Here is an 11,047-nt window from a genome sequence, read left to right as displayed (position 1 = left end):
GAATCCACTCACATGGCCTTAACATGATTGGTGGCCAAGAACAAACTCTCTTAATCTTAAAATTGGTCCATATCCTTATCATATCATTTTTGGGGGGCTAACCAATCTTACCCCCTTCTTGGTTTCCTAACTTAAAAAAAAAAAAAACATTTTACAATTATTTTCTTTTCTACAACTTCAAAAATAATAAAATAAAACCATTTTACAATTATTTTCTTTTCTACAATATGATAGCTACATAAAAACAGCTAGTTACTTTTGGATTTATATACACACACTTTCAACTTCTCAACTTTATATATACCTTCATTTCTCTTGTGAATCTCCACAGAAAAACACAATGAGCAAACCAATTACTACTTCTCTTCTTCTATCCTTTCTCATTATTCTCTCACACTTTGTGATAGAAATCCATGGAAAAAACAAACAAGTTGAAGCTCTTGACAATCTTCACAAAGCAAAGTACATAGAAAATTCACAAATTGATAAGAGTGAATTTGAAGCACAAGAGATTGTGTATGACATTGATGCCATTGCTGATTCTCAAAAGGGTCTCAAAGAGAAAGATAGAATCAAGAAGCTCCCTGGTCAACCCTTTGTGAAATTCTCTCAATTTGGAGGGTATGTTACATTGGATAAATTGAGTGGTAGTGCTTTTTACTATTACTTTGTTGAAGCTCATCAATCTAAAGAAACTCTTCCTCTTCTTCTTTGGCTCAATGGAGGTAAAAAAAAAAAAAATTATTTATCATTATATTTGTTAGATTTAATTTAATTTATATTTATTTGAATGCATAATGTTGGTTGTTGAAGTATCATAAAATTAAGGTGGAAACTCTTTATTTAAATTGAAAGTCTTTATGTGTGACTATGACCACTGGCATGCACATGTAACATGTCTCTTTGTCTTTTTTATCACATTTTAGGTGAAACATCATTTACATCTGAACTATTTTGTTCCATTAAAAAAATCCTAAAGAACATGGCCAATAAGAATAAAGTAAACTTACAATTGAATATATTCATTGATGTGATTAATTATGTTATAATTTAATTTTGAATTTAGGTCCTGGATGTTCATCTCTAGCTTATGGAGCAATGCAAGAATTGGGACCTTTTAGAGTAAACAGTGATGGAAAAACACTTCACCAAAATAGATACTCATGGAATTATGGTAAATAAATATTACTAAATATGAAATTATAATCTCTTTTTATTATATAATAGCAAAAAATATATGAGTTTAGTTAAATATTTGACTAATTAATTATTTAATTTGGGTTTTGAAGCTGCAAATGTTTTGTTCTTGGAGTCTCCAGTTGGAGTGGGATTTTCTTACTCAAACAATTCTAGAGATTATAGTAGCAATGGAGACAAGAAAACAGCTGTGGATAACTATTTATTTTTGGTAAATTGGTTGGAAAGATTTCCAGAATATAAAAATAGAGATTTCTATATTTCTGGAGAAAGTTATGCTGGACATTATGTTCCTCAACTTGCTCATACCATTCTCTATCATAATAAAAAGGCAAATAAGACAATCATCAACCTCAAAGGAATCTTGGTATGTTACTTTCTCCTTTTTAATTATACCTTTTTTTATTACCTATTAAAAATATTATAAGTTATTTTATGAACTTTTTCAAATAATATAATATATATTATGATTTGAAAATAAAAATCAATTATGCTATTACTAAGGCCCACTACTTTTTGTGTAGTCTAATATTTTTTAGTTTATTTATGGCTCATGATTGGCTTATTAACTTCTTTTGGAATGGGGTGTGAGATGAGAAGTATAAGAAAGAAAGAAAAGTAGTATAAAGAAAGTGAGAGATGAGATGAATGATTCATCATGAAATAAAGAAAAATGTATAAAAATACAAAAGGAAAGAAAAATATATAAAAATACAAAAGGATACATAAGAAAAATATGCAAAAATACAAAAGGATACATAAGAAAAATGTAAATGCTTTCTTAAAAAATTATTAGACAAATTGACAAAGTAGTAGTTATTTGTGATAAGTGGTCCCTTTGGGATGTTCCATGTTTTAGCTAAGGGACATTCTATTTTGTTATGGAAAATCTATTTGGAATTTAGAAAGGTTTTAGTCTTTTGTGGACCATAAGCACTCCATTATTTTTTTGGTCCACCTTAGGCACTATACATTGCATTATTATTATCATCATCATCATGAAAAATAATAGCATTTATTTGTTGATAATATGTCGTTTTTATGGACAGACTACCGCACAGGGTATAAAATTTTCAACTAATACATTTTTTTTTGTAATGTGCAGATAGGGAATGCAGTGATCCATGATACGACAGACTCGACAGGAATGTATGATTTTCTTGCTACTCATGCTATCATCTCAGACAAAGCAGCTTATGATGTCAACAAAGTTTGTGATTTCTCATCATCAGATAATCTCACTGCTGAATGCAATTCAGTTGCTGATGAAGTTAATGAAGACATTGCATTCATTGATTTGTATAACATTTATGCTCCACTATGCAAGAATGAGAATCTCACTTCCAGGCCCAAAAAGAACACTGTAAGCTTCAAATTTCAATATTGTTAATGTCTTTAATCCTTATAAATAGAGATTTAATGTGGCTTAATGTTTATTTGTTTTTGTAGATTGTGACTGATCCATGCAGTGAGAATTATGTGTATGCTTATCTTAATAGACCAGATGTTCAAGAGGCTATTCATGCTAATGTCACAAAACTCAAATATGAATGGAGTCCATGCAGTGGTGTCATTCGAAAATGGGTTGATAGCGCTCCAACAGTCCTTCCTCTTTTACACGAGTTTCTCAATAATGGCCTCAGAGTTTGGATTTTCAGGTTAAATATTCATTCTCACTTTTCTTAATGGCCTCAGAGTTTGGATTTTCAGGTTAAATATTCATTCTCACTTTTCTTTTCGTTATCGGATACAAAAATTGACGTCATCAAATTAATATTGGTTACTTTTTGTTTATATTACACAGCGGTGATACAGATGGAAGGGTTCCGGTTACTTCGACTAAGTATTCGATTAAGAAGATGAACCTTCCGGTTAAAACTGTTTGGCACCCTTGGTTAGCCTATGGAGAAGTTGGAGGCTACACTGAAGTATACAAGGGAGGCCTAACATTTGTTACAGTGAGAGAAGCAGGACATCAAGTGCCAAGTTATCAACCAGCAAGAGCTCTTACTTTGATTAAACATTTCTTGGATGGCACTCCTCTTCCTTCTCCAAAAATAAAGGCATAGTCTAATGAAAGCAAATTCAATTGTAATTGGATTTCTTAGATCCTAATTATGATCTTTCATTGATCAGACTTGTATAAATAATCATAATTCTTAATGAAATATCAAATTTGCATTATTCACATAGAATTTTTAATGCTTAACATATTAAGTAGTTCAAATTATTGAAATAAATCAAAGAATGTAAATTCAGTTTTGTACATTTGATATAAGGTAGGCTAAAAAAGAAACTGTTGACATAGGCAAAAATTTATAATTGCCCGAATTAGTTTATGTACAAGTGACTAGTTTTGAAGTTTCATATTTCAAAACAATCTTCTTCATCATCTTCACTATCTATCTCCAATGAGAATTTGGTGGCTGATTTCATTAACTCTGTTAGTCCAGTTACATCTTCTAAGTAGGTAGGATGGTTAATTGCTTCAAGTATGAACTCCATTCCTCGGTTTCGATATTCCGATATAACCTGAATGTTGAAATTTTATAAAATAAAGGGGATTAGGAAATGATAATCATGATAGCTGGCGGCAACCGAAGAGGCATTACCAGACACTATTCATCATTCATACTTACTGTATGACAACAGGCTGTGCAGCTGGAGGAGGAGTGACCTATAAGGCTCATTTGAGAAAACTGAGAAAGAGAACCACGAATCTGGTGAGGTAAAATGCCAAGAGGGTTCTCAGCACCTCCGGAGACACTGTTGTTTATATCGGCTTCTGCAAATATCCTGAAAATGTGTAGTCAATATCTGAGTTTCATGCAGGATACATAAAGCAGGTCAAAGAATCTTTTCAAAATTGTTCCACATAAATTCAATATTGGCAGAATTACCCTTGAGGGTGATGCAAAATCCCTACTAAAAGTTCAACAGCAAGGGCGGAAGCGATAGGAGCTAGCCCTGGTCGGGTCACAGTACATTGCTGGTCCAGAGTGCGGTTGGACGTTGACTGCAGGAAGCAAGTATGAATTAGTTAGTTAGGTATGTTACATCTTTTCAAATATCAAACCACAATGCTGCATGTAAATTACATCAGTTGGTGCAACAACATCGTTGCAGAAATAGCATCCCAGTCTATGTTTCCCATTTGTATCATTTACACACAAATCGGCAGATGAAGAACTAGCTGTTTCAGCACTCAAGTCAGAGGCACTACTGAAAGGACCTGCTCCATGACGCATAACCAAGAAACTTTCAAACCCTAGTGCTGCGGTCATGGTAATCTACAAATATATAAGTATTCATGTTAATCAAGAAGATGCAATCAAAACTATGAAAGGAATAATAGTAGTAGTACATGCTTCAGTTTAAAATATGACCAACCTTGTTAGCATTGGCACAGAGAAGTGTTGGGAGCCAACGACTTTCCCTTGTATCTGTCAATAAAAAAACTGCATCATGAGCATCAATCAAATCGCACAAACGTCTGCAATCATCAAGTACGCTCTCCTGTTCCTGGCTATTTACTGGGTGTCCAGGCATTGGTATAGCCATAACAATGCCTTCGGCTTCCTGAAAAAGAATTAAAAAAAACATTCAGTTATGTGGAAAATTTTACTATAGGGTTTAGCTTCAATTGAAGTCTTTGGGATTGATGATCTACCACTGCCGGAAATATCCGTTTGAGACTTTCAACTGCTGCTGTAGCTTTAAACTCTCCGCCATTAAGACAGTTATCCAAAGTATAAAGAGACTGCCTCAATGGATTAGACATAGCCACTCTGCCATTGTCAACTAGAGTAATTTTTCGGACACCCCATGCCTGCGGCGAAAAATATAAGTTATCATGAATTGAAATATTGAAACAACAAAAACAGGGATTTCTCAATACTCACCATAAGCATGCGCGCAACCTGGCATCCAAGTGTGCCTGCTCCAAGGAGAAGACACTTGAGGGAAGACAAAGCACTCAAATCCAAAGATGGCATAGCACGCCACCTCATAAGCTTTAAATTCAAATCCGCAGCAGATACAGCCAATCTATAAAAACACATTCAAAATATTAGATATGCTGAAAAATAAGTTGCTTTACTGAATAAAACCTACACGGAGAAAATAATAAAGACAGCGGACCTGGTTGGATCCATGGATTGTGCAAGACTAATACACCTAGGTACTTTTCTTCCCTTATTAAGTTCCCATCCAACTGCATTAGGGACATCATCTTTCCACCCTATATAGTTAATCTTTTCACATTAGAAACTCGACATTAAAAAGAAAGAGATATCTATCAATAAATAACTGTCACATGATTAATGCGGCTCTACCTTGTGGAGCGGTTAATAATGCTTCACCAACAAGAGACAAGCTCATATCAGCAAAACCACGGCTCTCTCTGTAGCAGAAAAATTGAACAGACTTGAGATTCCACCTTTCAGAAATAAGTGCTAAGAAGTTGCGGAGAGGCCATCCGGGATTATTTGGGAGATGACATGGGTCGTAAAACCCAAATAGGATCTGCCAATAGAATCCAGTAAACTTTCACAAAGATATTTATAGTTTCATGTCCAATGAGTTCTATGTATGATTACTAAAAAGCAACTTCACAAAACTTGCAATTAACTATCATAGAGTTTGAAAAAAGGGACCTTGTGAGCATCGCTCTGACAAGCTTCCCAGTCCTTCAGAAGCCTAACAGTAGCACGTGAGTTTGGATCTATAGTTACTAAAAAGAATGGGACATCTGCCACATATTCTCGACTATTAGGCGAAACATGCCGAATTAAGAGGAAGCAACAGAAGCGATAAATGAGATTATTTCCACATGTTTGAGGAAATCAAGAGGTTTATACCTGCTGTTAATTTCGAGCCACGCCACTCGTTACAGGCTGCAGAGAGGGACTCAGCCTGTCATTTATTTAAGAATAAATCCATGTCAACATCCATGAAAATAATGATCATACCAACAAAAACCGAGTGCTTAAAATAAAGTAACCAAGAGCACCTCTTCCTTGCTCAACCACTGAGAAGCTGGACTTAAATTAACCACGGTTGCAGGAGGATTAATCATCAGAGCAGGGAAAGCAAACCAGTAATGAAAACTCCACTTTTTCAGGTCTGCAAAAGAAATAAGAAGAAATCTTGAAAGTACCGAACAGTCCTCCACAGCTCTTCCACTTTGAATGTCATCCCATATCTAATTTAACAACAAACGGTAAACTAATGTGAGACTAACTTTTTTAGTCGGAATGCTGTCGTGCTCAATCACCTCATCTTGTAATAATATCTACATGAACAAAGCAGTTTACCTTTCTGGCCTCTTCCTTTAACAGATTTTGTTTATCAAGTGCATGGAAACTCTCCACAGTATTAGTGTTGTAAAGTATCCCTGAAACAGAACACCTGTTCCTGTTTCCGTGGCTTGGTTCTGGTATTAATGATGCTTCACTTGATTCAGAAGGTAAAGACTCAGCTAAAAGAGTTAGATAATTTGATACTCGAGGGTGTGAGCAAGGTGCATAGAAACCTGTAATCAAATCACAGCACTATAAAATGAATGGAGAGTAAAAACATCATCAAAGTGATGCTTTGAAGCTTATTTTGGTATATCTTACAATTATCACATCATAAGCACTTGCATAAATGCTTACCTTATATTTAGTACTTATAAAAGTTTCATTTTTTAAAGGGATTAAAAACATAATTTGAGATAATAATAGGATTAAAAACATATTTAATCCTATAACAATAATTAATGATATCCTATAAGATGTCGTCATGATACAGCTTAAGGAATTGACTAGATATCATAAAATGAACAGAGCGGAATGGAAAAGAGCGGAACGGAATGAAGATCCCATTCCATTGTTAGGAAATTCTAGGACAAAGCAAGGCAAATTCTGCATTCCGCCCAAATCGGAGGGGAAGAAATATAGTGGTAAGTGATGGAAAGGAATGAAATCTCTACCACTCCGTTCTTCTCTGATCCATTCGATTTTAAATGATTCAAACAATGGAATACCACTTGATTCCATCCCATACCGCTCCATCCGATTCCATCAATTCAAACAAAGCCTAAAGTCTACATATAAATAAGCGCTTAATCTGATTATCACTTATGTTATAAGCAATTGATTAAATTGTTAATCCAAACAAAACCTTAGTCCCTAAAAGCATTTGGTTTTATAATTAGTAGAACTAAATAGTGAGTACAGAGAGTAAAAAGTAAATTCAAGATAATTATAGTAACTAAAACATATTTCACCCTATAATCAATAACTAATGATATCCCATAAGTTGTACCCATAATCCAGCTTAATGTATATGCAAAAATAGCTTATACTTAAATACTTCTACTTAATTAAACTGTTTAATCAATTACTCCCAACATGGTTTACGAAATCTGAAAAATATGGTATAGAATTGTTGACTAAAACTTATTAAAAGAATGAAAAAGAAAACAGTAAAGGGAAAAACCAATAATGGGTATTGGAGAATCATCAATGCCAAGTTTGTTGAGCTTCAAAGAAGACAATCTATGCCAGAATCCTTCATCGACGGAGCTCTGCATCGGTGCAAATTGAAGCAGAGGTTTCTTGGTATTGGGTTCCACCATGGTTGTTTTTTCCACTGGTAGATCGATGTAGTTCAAATTGAATAAGGTTCGAGCGGATTTGGATTTTCAGTAAAATTGATCTTTAGATCGTTTTTGTTTAGTCTATTACGTTTGTTTTGGTGTTCTGAGTCGTCCAAGGAACGTCTGTTTAATGGGCCATATGGGCTAGATTTCTTGTGGGCCTATAAGTTGAGCTCTAATTAAGGGGAATTCTTATTCCACCTCATGCTTTTCTAGCGCATCATATGAAATTCCTAAAATATCCTTCAAAATCGAAAGTATATTTCTAGTACGCACCAAAAACTGATAAACTATATATTAAAACCGCTAAAGTATTTTCAGTTTTGAACTGGAGATATAATTATGGTTTTGAACTATATATAAACTTGAAAAACATTAATAAATAACACCATTGTGACAAACTAAAAATAGGAATCATATATAACATAAATATAGGAAATACATTAAGGATTTGACACAAAGCAAACATTACAAATCAACGTCCACGTGGACGTTGCAACATCATGATAATATCATCGACCGATCTTGAAATAGTCGCATCTAGCTCGATCGGAGCTTTCTCTTGAAAAATTGTATAAGTATTCCACATAGCCCGCGTATCATCGCTGTTATTCAGCTCACGGTTGATGAACACAAGCTTCCCCTCTGTGTCAACAGATGGCGAGCAGTACTTGATCTTTCCAACTTTGCGATTGTCGCCATAAGATACAAGTTCCTGCAATGTTAGACACACTTCTTCAAATGGGGTGTACATGGTGATCTTAAATTTCAATGATGGTGTGGTGTTGGTAAAGTGGATGTTAACCCACATATTGTGAGTTAATACATAGCTTTATAGTTAATAGTTTAGTTTTATTCTATGTTTATTTGCTTATTTTCCCTGCATTTTTATTGTTTAAATCAAATTAGTGTATAGTACACTAGATGCTCCCATTTGTTAGTTTAATTTATGTTTTGTCTGCAGAAGTAAGCATTAGTCATGTTGAGGTAAGATTGAACTAGTCTGCCGAAGGGCTATGAGCTGAGGAAGCTTGAGTAACAAAGAATCAACACTTGCAAACTGCTATATTAACAAAGAGATAGTGGAATAGAGTACTAATTGAAGGGAAAGGTTCAGTGGTGCTAAAATTGATAGTGGAAATATTCAAATTCAAAGATAAGGAAGGTGACGCTAAAAGACAAAATCTAGTATGATGGTACACTGCTGCGCCTCCTGCTCCTGTTGTGTCAGCTTGCATATTTCACCTTGTCTCCCATTGTTGTCTGCTGGTACGAAGATTCCTTTGTCTCTATGCTGAAGACGTTGAGGATGCGTGGGCTAGGTGAAATTATTGAATCCAGGCCCATGATCCAAGGCAACTGAAGAAACCCTAATTTCTTGGCTTATATAAAGAGCTAGAAGCAACATTTGAAAGGGTAGAAAATATTCCAAGTTCATATTACACTAGTCCTAGAGCGTGTTTGCAGAAGTGTGAAATAGTCTTCTCTCCTCATCTTCGTATGTGCTTACTGATGATCATTGGTGCGACTGGAGTTTCCTCTTGAAGACTTATATTTCTTCTCAGCACTCTGAATGTTCTTTCAATGGGTATCGTGAACCTGAAAGAACATTCAGAGCGCTGAGTAGAAATATACGTCTAGCACGCTTGTGTGAAAGAGTTCCTGTAGAGTCTAGACGTATCCCAGAAGTTCCTGTAGAGGCTAATCTGGCTAATTTTGATCCACTAGAACCACCAATAATAAAGGATTCAGACGAGGAAGAGCATATCCCAGTCATGGCAGACAGTAACATTATTGGTATTGTCAATGACAAGGCGCGAAACATCAAAGACTACGCTGTTTTTTATCCTACATCCATGAGCACTGGAATTGTCTTGCTAGAAATCACTGCAGTTCAGTTTGAATTCAAGTATATGATGTTCCAAATGTTGCAAATGACTGGTTAATATTATGGTTCTCCAAATGAAGACCCTCACTTGCACTAAAGGCAATTTACGGATGTGGCTAGCAACTTCCAAATTCCAGGCATGACTGACGATGTCATTAGGATGAGGTTGTTTCCTTACTCTCTAAGGGATAGAGCCATGAGTTGGTTAAATTCCTTTGAGCCTAATTCCATTGCTACATGGAATGACTTGGCTCAGAAGTTCTTAGCTAAGTATTTTCCTCCTTCCAAGAATGCAAAGATGAGAAATGAAATCACCTCATTTAGGCAAGGAGATGAAGAATCACTATTTGAAACTTGGGAAAGATTTAAGGAGTTACTTAAGAAATGCCCTCACCATGGCATCCCTATTTGCATCCAACTCGAGACACTTTACTATGGACTAATTCCTTCTTCAAGGAATATGCTTGATGCATCTAGTGGAGGAGCGCTTTTGTCAAAGTCTTATAAAGAAGGATATCAATTGATATAAAGCATTACGGCCAACACTTACCAATGGCCTGTCACTAGAGCTAATGCTAGTACTACTCAGAGAAGGCTTGCTGGAGTTCATGAAATCAGTGAAATTGCTGCCTTGCTGCTTAAGTGGCCCAAATTCATCAAATGATGAAAATCTGATGACTCCAGAAGCGACTAAACCTGAGCCTGTAAAAGTTGTTACTGACGCATCTGAGGTTGCCTGTGTCTACTGTGGAGGGGCACATTTGTTTGAAAAATGCACTGCGAACCCTGTTTCTGCCAACTATGTAGACAACAACAACAGGTATAACAATCCTTACAGTAACACTTACAATCCTGGATGGCGCAACCATCCAAATTTTTCATGGAGCAACAATCAAGTTCAACCGAAGCCTCAAGCTACTCAAGCGACCCAAGCGCCACAAGTTCCTCCTGGTTATGCAGCACCGACTCAAGGTAACAACTAGTTGGAAAACATACTGAAGTCATTTATTCAAGAAACCAAGAATCAGTTCTTAGCACAAGGAGTGAGTATCAAGAATATTGAGAATCAAATGGAGCAAATTGTCACCGCTTTGAGTTCAATACCAATGGGGACACTTCCAAGCTCGACTGAAACACCATCCACATCTGGGGTGAAGAGTGTGGAAACTTACAAAGTTATTAAGTTAAGAAGTGGTAAAGAGTGTGAAACACCCTTACGCAAGGATTTCGGCTTTAGCATTGGCCACAAACAACTTCTTTGGCTTTGACAACCAGAAGCATCTTTGGCTCTCGCAGAGGCAATTAGCAGCTTTGGCTAT

At 35.6% G+C, this 11,047-nt stretch overlaps 2 protein-coding genes and 1 non-coding gene across 4 annotated transcripts; 1 reads left to right on the top strand and 2 right to left on the bottom strand.

Moving 5' to 3' along the window:
- The first annotated feature begins 310 nt into the window (after positions 1 to 310).
- On the top strand, positions 311 to 3,381 carry LOC131601648 (serine carboxypeptidase-like 40). 2 transcript variants are annotated; one of them, XM_058873515.1, is made up of 6 exons: positions 311 to 725; positions 1,067 to 1,174; positions 1,290 to 1,564; positions 2,303 to 2,560; positions 2,647 to 2,907; positions 3,002 to 3,138. In XM_058873515.1, exons 1-5 carry the CDS (start codon positions 341 to 343, stop codon positions 2,881 to 2,883), a joined length of 1,263 nt encoding a protein of 420 aa, XP_058729498.1. In that variant the 5' UTR covers positions 311 to 340; the 3' UTR covers positions 2,884 to 2,907; positions 3,002 to 3,138. The 2 variants fall into 2 exon arrangements, with proteins under 2 accessions (XP_058729498.1, XP_058729497.1); XM_058873514.1 differs by having other exon boundaries at positions 312 to 725; positions 2,647 to 2,855; positions 3,002 to 3,381.
- A 59-nt stretch (positions 3,382 to 3,440) lies between these two features.
- Positions 3,441 to 7,942, bottom strand: LOC131601645 (ubiquitin-like modifier-activating enzyme atg7). The gene is made up of 14 exons (XM_058873513.1): positions 7,681 to 7,942; positions 6,513 to 6,730; positions 6,209 to 6,400; positions 6,057 to 6,111; positions 5,853 to 5,947; positions 5,532 to 5,721; positions 5,338 to 5,437; positions 5,100 to 5,244; positions 4,868 to 5,026; positions 4,588 to 4,776; positions 4,296 to 4,487; positions 4,098 to 4,213; positions 3,837 to 3,993; positions 3,441 to 3,729 (listed from the first exon to the last, which is right to left on the bottom strand). Exons 1-14 carry the CDS (start codon positions 7,817 to 7,819, stop codon positions 3,562 to 3,564), a joined length of 2,115 nt encoding a protein of 704 aa, XP_058729496.1. The 5' UTR covers positions 7,820 to 7,942; the 3' UTR covers positions 3,441 to 3,561.
- Positions 7,943 to 10,023: 2,081 nt separating this feature from the next.
- Positions 10,024 to 10,130, bottom strand: LOC131608361 (small nucleolar RNA R71). The gene has a single exon (XR_009285626.1). It is a non-coding gene; the product is annotated as a small nucleolar RNA R71 (small nucleolar RNA).
- Positions 10,131 to 11,047: the final 917 nt, after the last annotated feature.

The sequence above is a fragment of the Vicia villosa genome, linkage group LG5 (genome assembly GCF_029867415.1).
Source record: "Vicia villosa cultivar HV-30 ecotype Madison, WI linkage group LG5, Vvil1.0, whole genome shotgun sequence".
Lineage (NCBI taxonomy): Eukaryota > Viridiplantae > Streptophyta > Magnoliopsida > Fabales > Fabaceae > Vicia > Vicia villosa.
Note: the sequence above shows the minus strand (reverse complement) of the source record. Positions and strands in the feature narration are given on the sequence as shown.

Excerpts from the sequence above, each read along its gene's own strand:
- LOC131601645 (XM_058873513.1), bottom strand. The coding sequence starts at position 7,819 with ATGGTGGAACCCAATACCAAGAAACCTCTGCTTCAATTTGCACCGATG. Across the intron at positions 6,401-6,512 it reads TAAAGGAAGAGGCCAGAAAG|ATATGGGATGACATTCAAAG; the intron begins GTAAACTGCTTT and ends TTGTTAAATTAG. Across the intron at positions 3,730-3,836 it reads GCACAGCCTGTTGTCATACA|GTTATATCGGAATATCGAAA; the intron begins GTAAGTATGAAT and ends TTCAACATTCAG.
- LOC131601648 (XM_058873514.1), top strand. The coding sequence starts at position 341 with ATGAGCAAACCAATTACTACTTCTCTTCTTCTATCCTTTCTCATTATT. Across the intron at positions 1,175-1,289 it reads TAGATACTCATGGAATTATG|CTGCAAATGTTTTGTTCTTG; the intron begins GTAAATAAATAT and ends TGGGTTTTGAAG. Across the intron at positions 1,565-2,302 it reads TCAACCTCAAAGGAATCTTG|ATAGGGAATGCAGTGATCCA; the intron begins GTATGTTACTTT and ends TGTAATGTGCAG.